The 21914-nt window shown below is 39.0% G+C and overlaps 1 protein-coding gene across 3 annotated transcripts in view; it reads left to right on the plus strand.

Annotated features, from left to right (window-relative positions):
- MAP3K5 (mitogen-activated protein kinase kinase kinase 5) overlaps nt 1-21914 on the plus strand; it is a 207798-nt gene that overhangs the window by 66228 nt on the left and 119656 nt on the right. For all 3 annotated transcript variants that reach the window (XM_047102683.1, XM_047102684.1, XM_047102685.1), the window contains exons 2-5: nt 723-862; nt 13990-14013; nt 19944-20137; nt 20862-21030. In XM_047102683.1, coding sequence (XP_046958639.1) covers nt 723-862; nt 13990-14013; nt 19944-20137; nt 20862-21030 — 527 coding nt within the window. The remainder of the gene's footprint in view (nt 1-722; nt 863-13989; nt 14014-19943; nt 20138-20861; nt 21031-21914) is intronic.

The raw sequence follows: 21914 nt of genomic DNA on the forward strand, positions 1-21914 counted from the left end.
TTTTCTGTATCTTTGCTTTCTTTTTTTTTCTTGATTATACTTGCTGGGGATTTGCTGGATATTGATAACAATAAATAATTAGTTATAAAATACAGCTCTGGATTAATTCATAATCTTACCTATTTGATTTTTTTAATATTTATTTATTTATTTTGAGAGAAAGAGAGGGAGCACATGTGAGCCTGGCAGAGGGAGAGAGAGAATCCCAAGCAGATTCCGTACTGTCAGCACAAAGCCAGACGTGGGGTTCAGTCTCACGAACAGTGAGATTATAACCTGAACTGAAATCAGGAGTCCAAGGCTTAACCTACTGAGCCACCCGGGTGCCCCTTACCTATTTGCTTTTTTAAGTCTTATTTTACATTCATCACTTAAGGCAGTTTCCTGCAGATCTGCTCCTGGAACCTGAGTTCACTTGTTTTAAAGTTGAAATTTCATAGAGAGAAGTAGCCCCAGCAGCCCACCGTTGGCAGACTTTGCTTAGTTTCCAGTAATTATATGATCTCCTTTGTGTTTAAAAAAAAAAAAAAATGCAGGTTTGCTGCATTTTGTAAAACCACTTCCAGGTAGAACTACAAATTCAAAATTCAGTAGTAAGTGAGGAGGGAAAATCCCTATCATCTCCTCATTTCCTCTTTGAATACTAAGTTGTTGAAATCAAACTGTGCTTACCGGGCATTATTTAGGTGTCATCTTTGGGGGGCTTTGTTTTGTGTTTGCAGATATCGCTGTGGTGGAGATGAGTGACGCCTTCCGACAGCCATCATTGTTTTACCACCTTGGGGTCAGAGAAAGTTTCAGCATGGCCAACAACATCATCCTCTACTGTGATAATAATTCAGACTCTCTGCAGTCACTGAAGGTACCTGACTTGTTTACTCCATGTTTACTGTAGGCACTAGAGTTTCAGGGATCCCTCTCAGTCTCTCTGACATCCAAAACTCCTTAAGTAGCTTATGTTTGTGAAAGGTTGTTTTTGTCAGTCTAACAATTACACAGCAGTTCCTAGTGAAGCTTTGAGGTTTATCTAGAATTCAGTGGAGAAGAAATTCGATGACACGTAGAAAAATGGTCGTGTTGAGTTCTGAACCGCAGTTAGAGTTACGGCTGGGGAGACTGCGTTCCTAGGAAGTCGTCCAGTCCACTGGAGAAGGAAATGGAGATGGCATGAAGTATGGTCAAGCCTTATGCTGTGTCACCATTGGGGGTTTCACTGGGCACACCCTGTCTCCACCTAGAAATACGCTTTCTACTGAAAGTACTCGGGAAGAGAAATTCTCCAAATATCACCAGAAAACTGCTATCCTCTTCCCTGGGAGATGATTTCAGTAACTCAACAACTTAGGGAAAGGAGAAATAAAAACCTACTATATTTATCTACAAAACTCAGCATGTCATTCTCTCCATTATAGGGGCATAATGATAGGAAGGTATTTCTTCCATCCAAAAAGATTGTCTAAAATGCTTCTGCAAGGCCAAGTGATTCTACACCGTGTGATTCTTTGAAAAGCATCTAACAATTCTGTGAAATGCGTGCTGAGTCTGATATCATCCATTTCCTTTGTGAAACTTCCAGCCAGCTTCATGCAACTTATTCTTATCTGTATCTTCCAGTTTTCAAATCAAAGCCAAGCTGGGAACATGGAGACCTAAAACCCAGAGCCATATTTCCAACCGCTTAGTAATTGCTATATGAAGATCTCTAACCCCCCACCCATGAAAAAAAAAAAGTCGTATTTTTCTTTTATCTGAATATCTAAAGCTTGTATGACTTTTTTGAAAACCTGTAGTTTCATTTAGCAAATATACATTTACTGAAGGCCAGGCATTGTGCTGGCCATTGATAGGCTATCCCTTTACAGAATATTCTGCAATAGTCCTTAGAGATTTGCCCCTACTCTGTCTGAATCTGTTTTTTTTTTTTTTTTTACCCAGAGAAATTCTTTAAGCTACCCCTACTTTATTTTACCTTAGATTTACCCCTCTAATTAATGCATCATAAAGTTTTGTGGTGGTGTATTTTAATTAAACATTTTGATGTACTACCATTTATAACATATCAGTAGTCAATAAAGGAATGAAATTATTTTATTTTTTATTTTTATTGCATTACTTTATTTTATTTACATTAAGTATTCTAAGCAGGCAGTGTTGTGTTAGACATTTTTCACTTCACCCTACTTTTATTCTTGCCCTATGGTTATTTTGTGATTTCATTTATGACTATTCTTTCCTGGGGAAATTTTTTAAAAAATGAATTAAAATGACATTTGAGAGAAAGAGTTGAAGCTCATCAGAAATGTTTATGGAACAAATAAATTGATTTCATTGCTTTTTGCCAGCCTTTGTTTAGAAGTGTTATTGGTACTTGAATACAATAGTTCTTTAGACAGGCTAATCTATCTAAAATATACTCATTTATCTTGTACCTAATAGCTGCTTGTAACTGAGCACTTACTGTGTGTTTCACCCACATACATTTTCACATATAATTCTAAAAACATCCCTGTGGGGTATATTATATGCTGTCATACCATTATTTTATTGCAAACTGAGACTCAAATAATTTCAATCATCTGCCTAACTCCGAAGCCCACCCTCCTAACCCCTAAACTTCATTGCAGTTTCTTCTAGTTAGAAGGATATCTGACTTTCCTGTTCGGTGTGTTCATTGAGAAAACCCATCAATTATGTCTGCCCCCTGAATTGTTCCGTACAACAGCCATCCTGTCTTTTCTCTTACTCCTTCCACTAGCTTAAGCTTTTGCCATTTTTTGTTTGTTTGTTTGTTTAACTTGTTCCTGGTCCAAATAAGTGTCTGGTTGCAAAGGACCGAGTTCTCTGGAACAGAAAGTATTTTTTTTCAGTCTAACAATTTCCTCTGAGCCCTAGAAATTTTTCTGGTCCTCTGCTACTGAGAAAAAAGTGTGTGTGTGTGTGTGTGTGTGTGTGTGTGTGTGTGTGTGTGTGTGTTTAATTTTATTAATTTCCATTGTAGTTCATTATAGGCATTATCCCTGCCTTTTACCAACAGAAAAGAAAACATCTGTGAAATAAGGCAAAACAGGAGTTACTATAAAAATATATTATGTATAGATTAGCCAAATAAAATAAAAATGAACCATCTCCCTGTTTTCCCAGGGCACAGACAGAACGAGAATGCTATTCTGGTCACATATCGAGCCTCACGTACATTGATTCTTTGGATATCTAGAAAGTACAGCTGCACCAGTTTTATTTTCATCTACTGCTCTTTGTTGAAGAGAGCAGTTTCTCTTTGGCAGCAAAATCATAGGAAAAAAAATTTAAGTTTAGGCTCCTAAAAAATAATTGATAGGAACATAAAAATACTTGCAATCTGTGTCTGGGTTTCCATATGAAAGGATGTTTAGGATCTAATCAAATCATATACTTGCAATAAGATTTGTATACATTTGAAATTGCAAGTACTATCTTACTGTAGTAAGAATGAAATATTGAATTTTTTTCAGAAAGAGATCATAGCACTTTGAGAAAGAGAAGTTGATAGTTTTTTCCCTTAGCATTTTAACAACACAATCTTCACTGTTTTCTTTAAATAAATATCACAATAACTTCTTATGTGCGTGTTAATGAGACTCTATGCTAAGACTTAACACTTGCTTGAAAATAAGAAATGGCTGTAACAGTTCTTTCCAGATTAATTTCATGTATTACAGAAATGATCAGACCTCCACTTGGGGTCTCTCAGCAGATGGAGGAGTAAGCCTGGACACGCCTAACCAATGAGCCGTGGGACAGACCCACAAAACGCATCTGACATCAGAAAGGACTTGAGGGAAACAAAGGGCTGTTGTATAGAGTGTGGAAATTGTTCTAATGAGCCATTTCTTCTATCGGCAGAAAATCCTTTTTGAAACTACTCTCAGCTCTAATTCTTGAGATTCATTCCCCTTTTCCTTTCTTCAGCTCCCTCTCTTCCCTGCAAGCCACTCCCCACTCACTTTAAACAGTGCTGCTTATAAAAACAAAGCAAAACAAAACAAGGAAATACCCCTGCATACCATCAGATAGTCAACAATTAGAAGCCCTTATAGTGCCCACCACAAGGCTGTGGAGAGTAGGAGATGGGCACTGCTGGTGGGAGGGTATATTGGCACTACTTCCAAAGAGCAATTTGGCAACACCTAGTATTATCAGATGAGCATAGCACAGAGGCTCAGCAACTCTGTCTCTGGATGTGTACTGTAAAAAGAGTCTCTGGCATGCAGAAGGGGATCTAATCAAGAATGTTATATGACCATTGTTTGTAATAACCCCTCTCCCCAGAGAATTGGTAAATACCTATCAACAAGGGAATGAATAAATACCTTCTGGTAGAGTCATTCAGTGGAATATTCTAGAGCACTCAAATGAATTAACTAGAGTCTTATGTGTCACTATCAATATATCTCAGAAATGGCGTGGAGAGAAAAAAAACAAATCACAGAAGCGTGTGTGCGGTATGATACCATCCATACAAAATCTAATCACGTGCAAGGCAGTGCTTTCATACGTCTTTGCGTTTTGAAGGATAGATGTGCACGTGGGAATTACAAACAACAAATTCAGAATAGTTATCTCTTTGGGAGATAGGAATAGAATAGGACTGGGGGGAAAGACAAGAGTCTTCACATTTATCTGCAATTTTTGATTTCTAAGTCTAGGTGGTATATACATGAGTGTGTGATAATTTCTATGCTTTTTTAATAGTTGAAATATCTCACAATCGTTTTCTTAAGGAAGAAGTTTGCGGTACTTTGTATCTTTCCGGATAATTTACATATATTTTGGGCATTTAAATCCCCAAATAGTGTTTAATTTCTTTCTGCTTGCATTCTAACTGTGATTAAAAAGGCTCAGATGCATTTGGACCTTTCTTTCTGCACTAAGATAGGCTTTATTCCCATGTTATCTATTACGGAATAAATGTTTCTCTAGAGATTGAAATGTATACCAGTTAGTAGTGACACAGCTTATGTTGAAGAGTAATGATTATGTGAGATTATTCCCTTTTCAAGAAATTTAGTTGTATTTTTCTTTTTAATCATTGCTTGAAAAGTTATTTCATTTTAACAATACACAGTTCCTCACAAAATTAAAAATAGAATTACCAGGAGCACCTGGGTGGCTCAGTCAGTTGAGCATTTGACTTCAGCTCAGGTCATGATCTCACAGGGTTGGTGAGTTCGAGCCCGGCATCGGGCTCCCTGCTGTTAGTGCAGTACCAGCTTCAGATCCTCAGTCTCCCTCCCTCTCTGCCCCTATCCCGCTTGTGCTGTCTCCCTCTCCTTCTCTCTCTTTCTCAAAAATAAATTAACCTTTAAAAAGTAAATAAATAAAAAATAAAAATCAAATTACCATATGATCCAGCAATTTCACTCCTGGACAAAATATCCAAAAGACTTGAAAGCAGGATCTCATGGAGATATTTGTTCGCCCATGTCCCTGGCAGCATTATTCACAGTAACCAAAAGGTAGAAGTAACTTAAATATCCATTAAGAGATGAATGGATAAAATAAAATGTGGGATATACACAAAATGGAATATTATTCAGTCTTGAAAAGGAAGGAAATTCTGACATGATGAACGTTGACAACTATCATAGTTTCTCATTCAGACAGCTCCGTGGTACTGATGATCTTTTATCTTGCAGGTATAGAGGGACCCAATCTCCTTTAGAGCTTATTGTGAGAAACTGGATATTAAGTCTGTTTTTCTGGTACTTACTCATTTCCACTTAAGCAAATTGTTATAGTTTTGAAAAGAGCAGCAATATCCTTGTTGTCAATTTCAGTGTTTCTGCCAACTTCTAGTCAATTGGTGAAGATATGAGGGTCATTTTTGGTACAAATACCTCGAACTTAAATTGAATTTTTACTTGGATCTGGTGAATCTACTCAGGTTCCACTGTGTTCTTAAACCTGTACATTTTTTCCCCCTCTTACACTGCCAGTTCCTCTTCTTAAAGTCTTAACCTCCCTTACCAAAGTTAATTACTCAGAGGAATCTAGTTTTAGATTTTGAGTTGTATATGAAATTAAAATTTGTATTTTTCCAATGGTTTATTATTATTTTTTTTAGTTTAACAGTGAATTTTTATTGGATTCAAATATCTTGCTTACTTGATAACCAACCATTGATTTGTAAACCATGGCACTCTCTACTCTCCCTGGTTCAACATAGCGTCACAAACCTTCATATTGTTTCATGAACAGATTTTTCTTTCTGTTGAGAGAGGAAACAGTCGTGTTCTCTATTTCACTTATAGGAAGGGTCTACCTTTTATCTGAGCTATAATCATTCCCCATCAAATTGGGAGGGAAAAAAGGTAACTTGGGGGAGGAGCAGATGAGTAATACATGTGAGCACCTCTTTATCAAGATTTTCTCTGAAGATCAGACAAACTAGATGAATGATTTATTTAGCATGAGTTGATTTCCCAGGTGTAGAATCCATCCCTGAGTTTTTGGAAAGGACCTGAGATTGGAGAATCCAGTTTTCTTTCATGTCAATTAGCAATCTTACATCTACTGAGGAGTTACCTGTATACTGGATAGAGTACACCTTTGTTTTCCTATCTAATTCCTCCTTTACCTCCCCACCCACACCCACTCTTTCTAGTGTCTAATTACCATTTTTGTCAAAGAGAGAAAGAAGTCTAGCCTACACTGCGAGTGGAAAATGTCATCATATCACTGAGTTGGCACCAGATATTTTCTTCATTTGTAGAGACTTCCATCGTAGGCCCATGAGTCTGAATATGTTAAACAGCAAGAAGGAATACTTCTGCACGCTGAAGATACGAGTCTGAAAGCCTCCTGACTCCCACCCAGATGGGGCAAGGCTTGCCTGAATTCTGTTCCCTTTTGTTCATTATAAATAAGTGACTCTTGCTGTGCAAGCTGATCTATGTGGCACACAAACCCATTATCCTATTTAGGTCCTTGTAGAATGCATCCTTGAAATTTTTACTGAAATTTATGCAAAAAATGTAATTTACTGTACAGAAATTCATTATGCCTGTAGCTACATAACAATAGAGGTTTTTTTTTTTTTAATAAGAAATACCTGTATTTGAGTAATTTGTTCCAGTTAGGTGTTGCTGAGACAAATAGCTGGTGTCAAAGAAGAGGAAGTTAATTGTAATGGCAATACATTATAAGGAGAAGTTTGTGTTAAAAAGCTGTTTCAGTCAGAGAAAGACAAAAATCATATGACTTCACTCATATGAGGACTTTAAGACACAAAACAGATGAACATAAGGGAAGGGAAAGAAAAATAATATAAAAACAGGGAGGGGGCGCCTGGGTGGCGCAGTCGGTTAAGCGTCCGACTTCAGCCAGGTCACGATCTCGCGGTCCGTGAGTTCGAGCCCCGCGTCGGGCTCTGGGCTGATGGCTCGGAGCCTGGAGCCTGTTTCCAATTCTGTGTCTCCCTCTCTCTCTGCCCCTCCCCCGTTCATGCTCTGTCTCTCTCTGTCCCAAAAATAAATAAACGTTGAAAAAAAAAAATTAAAAAAAAAAAACAGGGAGGGGGACAGAATAGAAGAGACTCATAAATATGGAGAACAAACTGAGGGTTACTGGGGGGTTGTGGGAGGGGGGATGAGCTAAATGGGTAAAGGAATCTACTCCTGAAATCATTGTTGCACTAGATGCTAACTAATTTGGATGTAAATTATTAAAAAAATAAAAAATAAAAGGAGTGAAGAATTATGCTCTACTTTCTTCAATCAGAACATGTACATAAATACTTGGACTTCTGCACTGGAGGTTTGTCCATTTTCTCCCATCTATATTTGTATTCAGGAATTTACTTATATTAGCTGGACTCACAGATTTTTTTAATACTTTGGATTATAAAATTATCATTTTAATATTTTTAAAAAAAGTTGTTTCAAATCCTGTATGTGTAGAATGTCGCTCCTCAATATCCCAGCCACATTCAAAGACATCTCTACTTATAGTAGAGTCCTCCCACAAAGACATATTTATTTAACATAAAATAAAATTTAGAGGGATGAGAGGAGAGTCAAAATTTCTTTTGGGATTACTTTCCAGCTTTGTTATAATTTAACCTGACTTTTGGTACAGGTTGATTTAATCGACAGCTGTTCATGTCAAGAGAAGGATATGTTCTCACCCCTGCTCACAAAACAATAAGGTATAAAATATGTCTAGATCTGGTAAAATAGGAATTGAGTTGGGGTTGTTTGCTTTGATAGTATTAATACTCAAACTGTGTATGTCTTTAAAATGCTTAACATACTTTTATGAGCTTATTTCAATTATTCTTGCAAAACAATCCAAGATAGACAAGTTCGGTACTTTCTACATAGATTAGGCAGATTAAAGATACTTTCTTTACAGATGAGAAATAAACCCAGAGAGATACAATGACTTAGAGGCACACACAGTAAGTGTCAGGGAAGGGCAAACTGCATCTTGTCTGACTTATCATCACGTATACTTCTAAGTCTGTGCACAGATTTCATGTCCTATAAAAATATGATTTTCTGGATTCTTGTTAGATTATTGAGCTTTTTTTTTTTTTTTTTTAACATGAGCTTTGATGCAAGCCTAACATGGAAGCACTAACGTAATTAGTTTTCTAACTTTAAAGTTGGGCCAGTTCTGTGACACCTGTGTTGGAGTGTTCTTCCTGAGCTGGTACAGCTTTATTTTTGCAGCATGCTGAAGGGTAAAGTTGAATCGTATCCTCTTGGTGAGGCCCGGGATGTTCACAACGGCCCATTTGATATTTCCTAGTCTCGTCGTGTTTTGAAGTATTGAACTTAGGTAAGAGGATGGAGCTAGGGAGTATAAGAAATAATCCTCCTTTACCCGACTTGGGTGGAACCCTTGCCTACTTCCCCTTGGACAGGAAGCGGGATCAGAAGGGAAGACCCAGAGGTCACCAGCTGGGGACCACGTTCTCTCCAGCCAGGAACTCCCAGCCTGCTTCTTTTCTTTCAGGAAGCTGAGGTCCTGCTTGCTAGTTCTGCTTCTCCCAGCCTGAATCAATTGAACTTGGCAACCCCACACCAGCTGTTCCCACTTCCTTCCCCCGGCTGCGATTACCTAAATTCTAGGCACACTTTCCAGTTTTGGAGATGCTCCATTTATTTATCCTTAAAATGACCTCTTCAAAGTTGTATTGTCCCAAATAACTATCAAAAGTTGCCTTTGTCTTCCCTTGCAAAGAGACCCAGACTAGATTGTCTCTTCTGTTTTCTTTCCCTATCTGGTTATCAAAAGGTACTGGAAAATGGGAAAAAACAATTTGGGGTGTTTCTGGTACAGCCAGGGGGTGTGCAAGCCAGAAAGCCTAAGACAAGTGTGAAGTTGTAGGGAAGTAATACATCCTCAAAACATTCATTGGGAAGGATTTGGAGTTTATTTTGCCATCTTATTTCTAAGCAGTTTAGATGAGGAATTTCCATGCAGTGATGTGAAACATAGCAGTTGTGTCTTAAATTTATTTTGTGTCCTCCTTTTTTTTCCTTCAGTGGGTTCAGTACAGATTAAATGTTCACTCGTCTCCCTGAGTAGGTAGCTACCTTGTGAGGTCTTGTTTGCTCTTTATTTGTACTGAGTTACAATGCACACATAGTACTTTTCTTCTTTAGAGTTGATGCCTCATTTAACATTACATCATAAACTGTGAGTAAACTCTGTCTCCTTCAAGAGAACAATTTATATCCATTTAGCCTTTGCAAAACATAAGCAATAGTTAATAAGAATTCAACAGATCCTATGATTTTTTTTAAACAGTGACTTTTTATTGGATTCTTTTCAGCACTGTTATTTATTTAGTTTTTAAATGTTTGCTTGTTTTGAGAGCAAAAGTGCGCACGCGTGCATGAGCGAGGGAGGCGCAGAGAGAGGGAAAAAGAGAATCCTAAGCAGGCTCCATGCTGTCAGCACAGAGTCCGATTTGGGGCTCGATCTCACAAACTGTGAGATAGATCATGACCTGAGCCAAAATCAAGAGCTGACGTTTAACTGACTGAGCCACCCAGGTTGCCCACAGCACTTTTAAACAGCACCCAACTTAGCCAGTGGTATAAATTATACACTCAGTAAACGTTAGGGAAAGAGTCATTTGAAAATATGACCATACAAAGTAGTTTCACAGTTTAGTAGGGAACCAGAAACATTGACCCTGTGCCCTTTTAATAGTAAGTGCTACCTCTGGACATTCCCACGAACATCTTGCTTACTTGGTAACTGACCACGGATTTGTAAATCATGGCACTCTGGACTCTCTCTGGTTCAAAATTCACGCACACTTATTATTTTATGGGGAGGTTTTTCATGGGGATGATCTTAATACGGTTTCATAATTTGTTATAATGCAAAATGAAATGAAAGCAAAGAAGACATGTATAAGAGGGCTGTTATTAATGAGCCATTCTTCAGGAAGGTGTCGCATATTGGCTCTAAGCCAATAGCAGCCTATTTTCTGTAGTGACAAGCAGAGGGACCCTTCAGCCTGCTCACTGTTCCCCTCGTCACTACTTCCATTTCTGTGTCTGGTGCACCAGAAGACAGAGGCGGTAGGGTAGCTCCAGTCCTGGGCATGAAGGTGTCTCTCCTTCCCGTGGCACAAGGACAGAGTGCTCACTGGACAGGTCTTTAGCCAAAAGCAAATGATAGAACACAGAGTTGGAAGAGACCAGCAATCACTCAACCCAACTCTTAGTGTGTTACATTAGAGGGAGGAGAAGAGTGGCTAGTCAAGAGTGGAGCCAGGACTTACACATTTCTACTGTGATTCATAGCCCAATATTTTATACATTCATTAACTTATTCATGCTTTTATTGAGTACCTACTATATGCCATTCAATTTGCTAGGCAATTAGTGGGGTAAAAGATGAACAAACCATTCGGGTTGCTTGTGATATGGGATAGGAGAATCGTATAATGACACATTTATAATGAGTACATGTATTGCTATCTTAGAGGTCTATACGGGGGTAATAGTGGCAGAAATTAAGAACATCATCTACTGTTGAGAAGTTTGGTGTCATTGAAGGCAGTCAAGGGCAGCTTCAAAGAGAACAGGTTTCTTACGCAATGCACAGAGGATGCTGTGTGATAGAGGATGAAGAGAAGGGCATTCCCTTGGTACTTAGAAGGAGGAGAAGGGATATTACTATCACAAGAGAGCTGTGTTCAAAAGAGTGTGGTTTGCTACTCTGAAGAGATGCTCTATAAATCAAGTTCGGAAAATTCTGCATACTGTGTTCCTGACTTTGTGATTATTCAGCATTTTTAAAATTTTCGACTTATTTTTCCATGAACCATTGTGTGTGCATGTGTATGTTTGTGTGTGTAGGTGTGTGTGTGTGTGTGTGTGTGTGTGTGTGTATGTGTGTGTGTGTGTGAGAGAGAGAGAGAGAGGGAAAAGGATGCACTAACTACCTGTGAAACACCTGTGGGAAGAGCCACTTTCCACCTTCCTCCAGTGTCACTCATCTGTCTCTTGGTTTCCATCCTCTGGGCACCGCTATCATCCAAGCCCTTATTTTGATGTCCTGGTACATTTGCAATGCCACCTAAATGCTTTTTCCCCTCCAATACTAAATACCACCATCTCATTAGTATTTTTTTCAAGTTTTAACAAGGTTTATCTTTTATGTATTTGTCATTCTTGGGTAATATGTTCACCTGATAGAAAAATTTAAAAGTGCAACACAATTTGGGGCACCTGGGTGGCTCAGTCGGTTAAGTGTCTGACTTCAGCTCAGGCCATGATCTCACAGTTCGTGGGTTCAAGCCCCGCGTTGGGCTCTATGCTGACAGCTCAGAGCCTGGAGCCTCCTTTGGATCCTGTCTCTCTGTCTCTCTCTGTCCTGCCCTTGCTCGTGCTTTGTCTGTCTCTCTCTCTTTCAAAAATAAACGTTAAAATAAATAAATAAATAAAGGTGCAACAGGATATATAGTGAAAAGTCATTCTCTCATCTTTGACCCCCACCCAGCCAGCTTCCCTCTTTATTGGCAAGCACTATTATTGGTTTCTTGTATATTCTGCTAGAGAGATTTTACAAATGTACAAATTAGAATTTTCTTTTTCTCCCTTTTATACATAAATAGGAGCATAGGATAAACACCATTCTGTTCTTTGCTTTTTTTTTCACTTAGCAGTATATCTTGGAGATCTTTCCCTATCAAGAACTTCTCTATGAAGAGCTTCCTCATTCTTTGTTTAGTGGCATTATATTCCATTGTATGGAGTTACCATCATTTAACCAGATTCTAATTGGTAGACATTGATGTTGTGCCCAGCCTTTGCTATTACAGTGTCCCAATGTATGCTGATACTTCTTTATGTATATCGCTCACCTTAAAAAACATGCTGACTGCCAGTTGTTCACAAAGCACTTTATTTTGGCATTCAAGACCTTCTTTAGTAAGGCCCCAAATAACTTTCTAATATTATTGGTACATGCCAAAGTGAACTTTCTTCTTAGTCCAGTGATCAAATTCAAGATCTTTTTCAAATACCTCTTTAACTCTCTTCTCTGTACTTCCTCAAATGAACTGTCTTCTCCAGCCCCCAGTCATCATTTGTGTCATTCCCTAAAAGGGTCTTTGCTGTTCCTGGTCCTCTAACTTGGATCCCTACCTTCCTGCTTTGCCTTTGAAAGTTGTCTTGTCCTCTTTGACTCATCTTGAGTTCCACCTTCTCTGCTGATCTTCCCAGACTTCCTCACATCTTAGGAACATCTTCTTTCCCTTTGAAATGTAAGCCCTTGCTGTAGCATTGCTCTTTAGACCTAGTATGTGTGGACATACACTCATGTGCACCCAGGCATGTGATGTTTCTTTTTAAATGTGTACGTGTCCTTTTTGTCCTCCCCCCCTTTTTTGACCCACAAGATTGTGAAGTATTGAAGGGCTTGTTTAGTATTTTATATACACAGCTTTATGGCTTTCAAAATTACCCACTACAGTTCCTTCCTGAGATTTTTATTTACTCATCTGTTATCCTTAAGCGTTCAAAAGTCTTACGTACTGCTCTAAGTCAAAATCCTTGTCAGTTCCCTCTTTGCCCCCACGTTGATCCTGGGATGAAGAAGGATAGCTGGTCAGCTGGGACTTGAATAGCTCCTCTGCTCCTTCCTTGCCTCACCAGATCTGGCTCTTCTTCTTAGCCAGATGGACCCACCCTTGAGACTCCACAAAAGCCTCACATTCTCTGTTTCCATGACAACATACATGCCATCATTTCCAAAATTCTGTCCCATTTCTCTTTCTAAATTGTGATTCTCCAACCTCGGTGAAGCCTTTATGCCATAGGCTTTTCCAGATTATCTCTTCCATGTCTCTAGGCATTTAAACGACTGGAACTAACGATGATGATGAGAGCTTGCATTATCAACAGCTTTCTATGCACCTGACACAGTATAGCTACGTTATTTACACGATCTCACTCCTCACAGCCTAGAGGACAGAGATGCTGCCTGCAGTATATTTCTTGCACTCCACTTTTTATTGAACAATATGTAAGTTGTATCTGTGACTGTTCATTGTCAGATGTCCTCATCTCTGTGTGGGTTTACCCACTCTGATAAGTGGCCAATACCCTTTATTTCCCAAGAGCCAGCATCTGCATGGTCCTCTCCCAGGGTGTAAGTGAGGTTGTATGTAGGGAAAGTGAACTCCTTTTAACCTTTCCCCAGAGAGATCGTGGCTGATAATTCACACGTGTTCTGCAAGAATGATTTTTAGATTATTCAGTTTTTGGATTTTACATATTTGTACTTTAAACCATTGACAACACCTTTGTGTTCTCTCGTTTCCATCAGATTATAAGTTTTTCAGATACAGAAACATATGGTATACTTCCTGAAATTTCTAATTGCTAATAAAATTGTTAATACAAATACATCAAATAGTTAATTATCAAATTAATTTTGTACTAACGTCTGCTTTATTTTTTTTCTTTTCTTATTTTTTAGGAAATCATTTGCCAGAAGAATACTGTGAGTATTTTCCCTAACTCTTCCAGAAATTTTTTATCATTTCTGTTCTATCAACTAATCTCTGGTTGTTTTTTTTAATCTCCACAAATTATTAATTTCTATCTCTGTTTTTCCTCTTTAGAGTTTCTGAGGTATCAATATAAATATGGTTATTTTATCTAAATATTTCTTTACAGTGAAAATTTATAAATAGTGGAAGATGATGCTGATATCCGTTTGTTTTTGTTTTGTTTTGTTTAAGTTTCTTTATTTGAGAGAGAGAGAGAGAGAGAGAGAGAGAGAGAACACATGCATATAAGTGCAGGGAAGGGGCAAAGAGAGAGAGAGAAAGAGAGAATCCCAAGCAGGCTCTGCTTTGTCAGCACAGAGCCTGACGTGGGGCTTGATCCCACAAACCGTGAAATCGTGGCCTGAGCTGAGATCAAGAGCCAGAGGCTTAACTGAGTCACCTAGGTACCCTAATTCCTGTTCTTTTTTAGCGTATGTATTTATATTTTGGGGAAAAAAAATGTTTCCATAGTATATCCAATTTTGTAGCATATATACACACGAGTGCATATATGTGTCTGTGTGTCTACATATGTTTATATATACGCATATATAGATGTCTGTATCTGTGTATAAATTATATAACACAAATTATAAGTACGAATATATATATATATATACACACACACACACACACACACACGTACATATATAGATACATGTCAATCTATTATCTGTTTATCTATACAGGTTGATTTAAGTTCCTGAGTCTAGTCTGCCTTTGAGACCACACTACAGAAATCCTACTTTCCACACAGTACCAAACAAGAGTTAAGGGGCGCCCGCGTTGCTCAGTCAGTTAAGCGTCCGACTTCAGCTCAGGTCATGATCTCACGGTCCATGAGTTCAAGCCCTGCATCGGGCTCTGTGCTGACAGCTCAGAGCCTGGAGCCTGTTTCGGATTCTGTGTCTCCCTCTCTCTCTGACCCTCCTCCGTTCATTCTCTCTCTCTGTCTCAAAAATAAATAAATGTTAAAAAAACAAACAAACAAAACAAGAGTTAAAAAATGATAAAAGTAAATTTCAGATTTTAAAAGTGCATGAAGAAAATTTATATATATTAGGGAATCAGCCTTGTTAGGCTAGTGGTTGTATTTTTCATTTAGAAAATAAGCCAGCATTTAAAAACCTTAAAGAATGTATCTCTATAAATTAGATTGGAAATAATACCCTACATAAAGATCTGCACGTGATTTAAGATGATAAGATTAAAAGTACAATTGGTAGTTTGTCCTTCCATCTGAAAGTTTAAAACTTACTGTTAAGATTGCACCAAGTCAGAGACTCATTGCAACATAATGTCATTATGCACTTTTATTCTTCACATCTGGACAGGAAATGAGCAATTATTGCTTCAGGCATCTGTTTAGCATAGCAGTTTTATTAAACAAATATTGATCATGTATTGTGTGCCAGGCTTTGAGCCTCGTGCCACAGGGATTCACTGTGGAGACTGAAAGTGGAAGCAAGCAGATTCATAACTGCTCCGTGAGACAGCAAATGACAAGTGCCAGAGTCTAGCTGGGGGAGAAGGTCAGGACACAAATAAGCAAAGACACAAATTAGAAAATTAACGCAGGGAGGGGCACCTGGGTGGCTCAGTCGGTTAAACGTCCGACTTTCGGTTTCCACTCAGATCATCATCTTTCAACTTCGTGGGTTTGAGCCCCGCATCAGGCTCTATGCTGGCAGCATGGAGCCTGCTTGAGATTCTCTGCATTCCTCTCTCTGTGCCCCTCCCCAACTCATGCAGTCTCTGTCTCTCTCAAAATAAAACAAATAAGCTTAAGAATTTTAAGAAAAGAAAGAAAGGAAAGAAAATTAATGCAAGGCGATGTGAAGAATGGGTGGCCGTGTATCAAGTGGTCAGAGAGGTCTTTCAGAGCAGGTAGCATTTACAGAGACCTAAATGGTAGGAAATTGCTAACCACGCCCACTGATGGGTCAGACATGTGGAAAAGCAGGCTTGCAAGGTGACTGGAATATTGCACGTTATGATCTGGTCACCTGTTGACCTGAGTAAGCAGCGGGGTTTCAGCTACTGGGTGTCCTTATCAAAAGTTGAGTATTTTGAGCATATATTTCGATATGTTTGAATGCTTCGGTTCACCTTTATGCAGCTTTTAAAAATTGAAAAACAGAATCAGCGTGGTTTTTTTTAAGTGAAGATAATAGAATAGGACTAGATTTTGAACTGCAGGTTTTTATAGCCCTGAGAACAGGCACGGGCCAGAGAGATTGCTGTTGTCATTTTATGATCATGCCTTAGTGCTTTGAAGTTTAAGGAAATGTGGTCTTTCTTTTTCAAGAAGCAGGTCTGAATATTTTAGAATTGGTACCTTATTAATAAAGCAGTTGTTGTGCCTGAGATGTCTGTTCTTGATCACATAGTGTTTTCTTTTTTAATTTGCTTTGGATTATCAGTTATTTGAAACTCTGGGTGAAATAGCAATCTGTAAACAGAAATTGCAACGATAACGTTTCTAAGTTTTAAGTGAGCCAACCCCGGGGAAAAAAATATTCCCATATTATTAGTTTTCATCATTTTGAAAAAAAAAAAAGTGCTTTTCTCTGCAGTTGGTTGGTATCTTTTAAAGAAACAGTGTTACAACCAAACCTCACACTTTGCCCCCACTGCAGGCTCACTGCGCTGTGTCTTAGTTCAGGCCTGGTGGCATCTATGTGCCTCCTGCAGCTTCTCACCCTCCACTTTGTTTGGACACCAACAAGGGGGAATGAAAAAAATATGTATTTATTGCCTTAGAAACATAGGGAAGAGACTCCAGAAAGTGCAGTGAGGGCAGGAGCTTAGGAAAACCTTGGCATGCTGGTTATTTTCAACAAGGATTCTGAAGCCTTATTCCACGGGGTTTGAAGAAGACAGTTGCAGGAATACATTTTTCTCTGCTGTTTGCAAGACTCTCATTTTACTTTCTTCACCCCTGCAGTGGTGATGCACACCCAGATGTCTGAGAGTCGTCCTCTCCCAGGATTATTTTACGCAGACGCTTTATTCCCCAGTGACCAGTATTTAAATAGTCCTGTATGCTGTTTCATGTCTTGTACACAAATACACGTGGCATTAAGGCTTCTGAGGATACAGAACTTGGTGCAGCAGCAGCAGAATATTTTGAAATGCTAATAGTGTTTTCCTGGCTTACTGGCTTTTCATCTATTCTACTTTTTGACTTGGAAGATTCAGAGCATTTTCTTTTTAAATTTTGAGTTATAGAACTTATCTAAAACAGGAATATTTGATTCTGTTGCTTTTTTATAACCCACTCATAGTTACAGCTCTAGAAACCTTGGGGAGCAACCTCTTGGTACACTTGCCTTTCTTTTCTGCTTAGGCAGTGGATCTGGTGAAAAGGATTATGTTGGTGGATATGCTATAGGATCTCAGAAACATTAAAAATATTTTTTTAATGTTTTATTTATTTTTGAGACAAAGCATGAGCAAGGGAGGGGCAGAGAGATAGGGAGACGCAGATTCCAAAGCAGGCTCCGGGCTCTGAGCTTTCAGCACAGAGCCCGACGTGGGGCTCAAACCCACAGATCATGAGATCATGACCTGAGCCGAAGTCAGATGCTTAACCTACTGTGCCACTCAGAAACATTTTAGAAACAGGATATGTTTATTTTTCTTCTTCCTGACTAGTCTTCCAAATTATTGTTCCATGAAGGAGAACTTAAGAAAGGAACAATTTAATGTACTTAATTTAAAAATCAAATCTCAACCTCTGGAAGTTCTTCTGTACTTTAAGTGGAAGTCAGGTCCTGTTTCAGCTCAACATTACCAGACATACAACAGGTGCCTCAAAGAATATGTTCATAAATAATTCAGTCTGGCTGGAAGAGCATTTGTCACTTCTTGTCTGTTTGCTGTGAAGCTATGGCTTGGCTCATTCAGGGTTCCATGAAAGTGACCTGAGGCAAAGCGTTGGTGCATCAGCATTCAGGGGCCACTCAGGAGGATGCAGAACCCTCTAACGATTATGGCATAACCTCCAGAGAAGTCTCTAGGCTAGAGTCCCAAACACATCACAGACCAGCTGCATGACCTCCACAAGCCTAATCTGAATCCTCCTATAAAACAGGGATGATAGCACCTTCTTCAGTGGGTTGTTGGGAGCGTGTATGACCTCCCTTGGCATGTGCAAGTGGTGAGTCATTGTTTGCTCTCGTTTGTTTAGTTGTAAGGGTAAGAGAAGTGATGTGTTGTTCCCCGTAATACTGAAATGGCTAGGATCTGGCAATCTGGGCTCTCTGTGCTCCCTAGAACGGTGATGGGGTTTCCCACATAGCTCATTCTACTTCTCTTTTCTCTGCCTTTTTCTTTTTCTCTGTCTGTGGCTTTTCTCTTAGAGGTCTCTCATGTTGCCTTAGATTCAAGCACACCAAATACTTCCCAGGTCTGTACTTTTGTTGGAAACTCTTGGACATTCCAATCATGTATTTCCAACTATCTTCTGGACATTCTCACTTTAGGGGTTCAGCTCCCCTGAAATCATAGCCTTCCTAATAGTGAACATTTCACCCTTCCCACCCCAAATCAGATACCAAACTCTTGAAGTTCCTGTCACATATTACCTGGAAGTCAGGTTCTGTTTGTGATTTATTACCTGATCTATAACAAGTACCCCTGACTATAATATATTCATAAATAATTCAGTCTGATTGATGTTGTTGTTAATGATACCACTCTTTTTAGGTAGCCCCATTTAAGACTGTGATTATGTTTTCTTTCTTGCCCTGAATCTGTCCATGATTCCCACTGCCCAGCACATACAGTTTAAAACCCTTAGCTCTGCATTCTCTCCCTTCTCTGAGCTCTAAGATCTGGTCAGACTTGCTTACTGAGGGGTGTCCAGTCCAATTTCTTCTTTCTCCTTTAGCACTACTTTTGTTCGTGCTAGTGTTCCCTCACTTGACATCATTGGGAATCAATAGAAGGTCGGGATGAGTGAGTGGAGAGTGGCATGGGCTGAGGCCAGAGAGAGAAGCAGGATTTGTATCATCAGGCCCCTGTAGGCCACAAGGACATGCCTTATCCTCATCCCACTGCCTTTCGAAGTGAGGGAAGTGATCTGATACAGGTTGTTAAAAGATCACTTTGATGGCTGGGTAGACAATAGATTGGAGGACGAGAGTGAAAGCAGGGAGACTACCTAAAAGCCAGTGACAATGGCTCAGGCCAGGTATGTTGGTCGCATGGCCTGCTATGCAGGCAGAGAAGATGGAGGGAAATGGACAAATATGAGATCCATTCTGGAGGCAGAGTAGACTGGACTTTGATAGGATATGGGTGGTGAAGGAAATGGAAGTGTCAAGGAAAACTTCTGGGTCTCTAGTTGTAGTAACAGAGAGGCTAACGGAGCCATGACTGTGACCGAGCAGACTGGAGGGAGCAGCTTTGTTCTGACATCACTCAACAGCCTAGCCTGTCAGGTGGGCAGCCCTTAACGTTAGTTCTTATTCTTGTCGTGTATTTACACTATGTCTCTGTGATTAAATTTTAAGCTCCCCAGAGGCTGAAGGCTATGTTTTAAACTACTCTATTTTTCCTGCAGCATATATCACAAATGCCTTAGCCGTGAGACATGGTGAATAAATATTTAACTGATTGATGGAAGCTGTGCCATACTGTTTTTTTATGAGGTGTTTTTTTTTTTGCATCATCTGTAAGCCCTAATTATTTAAAGTAAGCAATTAAAGAAATTGGAGGGAATTTCCATTTTCATAGGTCATAAATAAGAAATGAGGTTTGCTATTTCGCTTCATATTCAGGATTACTGTTGAAAATGACTCACTGCACTTGGGATTTCATGACTGTGGGGTCTCCAGGCCACCTCACCACCTCCCGGCCTCTCCTCTTTCCACAGATGTGCACTGGGAACTACACATTCGTTCCTTACATGATCACTCCACATAATAAAGTCTACTGCTGCGATAGCAGCTTCATGAAGGGGTTGACAGAGCTCATGCAACCGAACTTCGAGCTGCTTCTTGGACCCATTTGCTTACCTCTTGTGGACCGTTTCATTCAACTTCTGAAGGTGGCACAAGCAAGTTCCAGGTAAGGTGGAATAATGCCACCTGATGATGATAATGGAGTGCTGTGCATCTTATCAGAGGTTTCTTAGACATGGCACACAGCCAAGAACCAGGAACATAAAAGTATGGTATCCTCCAAGTAGATAAAAATAGATGCCACATAGTTCACTTTATTCACAGAACAACTTGAGATCAGAAAGGAAGAAAAAAAGACTGCTAACTACATTATAGTAATGGTAGAGATATACATTCAAAGTAAGTATAGAAACAGTATCAGAATAAACGTCCCGGGAACTTTTTGTATAAGAGCAAGAACTCTGCCAAAATTGCTGGCAGCATTATTATATTTTAGTTAAGAACAATCACTTATGTTAATAAATGATGATGCTGAGTCAGAAAGTAAACGCCATATTATGACCAAATCCTAGGCACGCCTGACTTATTTGGAACAATTCCTATTCCAAACGGTAAAATGAAAACGTTTTGGCATTTCTAGAGGTACATGTCAGGTTCTTGGAAAATTCGTTAAAATGCAGTATCTTTACCTAATTTTTTCTGAAGCAAAGCTAAAAGGAATAAAGGACTCCCAAATTTCTTAATAATGCGCAATCTCTGAGGCGTTCATTCCGCGCACCTTGTGAACTAAAAGCTACCAGTGCTGCAAATTTTGTTTCCTTATACAATCATTGCTTTTAATTGAAATCCTTTCTAGTATTAACTCTTTGAAATGTGTGTTTTCCCACCAGCCAGTATTTCCGGGAATCTATACTCAATGATATCAGGAAAGCTCGTAATTTATACACTGGTAAAGAATTGGCAGCTGAATTGGCAAGAATTCGGCAGCGAGTAGATAATATTGAAGTCTTGACAGCAGATATTGTCATAAACCTGTTACTTTCCTACAGAGATATCCAGGTGAGAAGATGCTTAAAGTAAAATCTTCATCATGTAGCCTGTTGGAGGAATAAGGGAGAGTTAACATCGTATTTCAGTGAGCTGAGAGGTTATTCATGTCACTACATGTAATTTTTTGTTGACTTTTCTAAGCTTCCATCCTGAGAATCTATGATAAGTAAAAAAAACTCCTTTGAGCTTCCTATCTGTGGGTTGTGTAATGAGGTACTTGTATGATAAAGGTCTTTTTCCTCCAGAAGAACAAAAAGAAAAGTTTGCGTGCATAGCTAATCTGTGGACGATCTATTCAGACACACCCATCAGCCAATATTGTGATAACTTTGTTTTAGCAAAAGCAGAAATGTGGGGGGCTTTCTGGTGATATCTCTTACTCCTTGAAATCATGTGGCTTAAAATTAATGGTGCTAGATCTGACTAGCTGGAAGCAAGACATATGTAACTGATTAATTATTAAAATAACCTTTAAAATATATCATGTAAAACACACCAACGTACCATTTAGTGTTATTGATATATCTTACAATTTTTTAATATGGTACATAGAATGAAATCCTCTCTGAGTTGGGGATTTGCTATTAGATTTTTATAGTAAAATGCAAGTGACTTCTGATTTCTTATTCCTAGGCTTTCAGGCCCAAGTAAAGCTTCATGAAGACAACAGAGATTCACATACATGTAGAGGTGTGGTACTTAGGGTCCCAAGACTAGGATAGCTTGACACAATATCATCTTGTTACATGTGACAGAAGCTCAGTCAGTTGCTCCATGTCCTGGATGTTTTGAAAATTATTTCTAAAAAAAAGAAAATATTTCTTTGAAAGTAATTGATGAGACACTGTATACCAGGAATCTGGCTCCATGGAGAAGTAAGCCATCCATAGTTA

The sequence above is a fragment of the Lynx rufus genome, unplaced genomic scaffold (genome assembly GCF_022079265.1).
Source record: "Lynx rufus isolate CCGP_SWC_20201006 ecotype Redwood Valley unplaced genomic scaffold, mLynRuf1.p SCAF_6, whole genome shotgun sequence".
Taxonomy (NCBI): domain Eukaryota; kingdom Metazoa; phylum Chordata; class Mammalia; order Carnivora; family Felidae; genus Lynx; species Lynx rufus.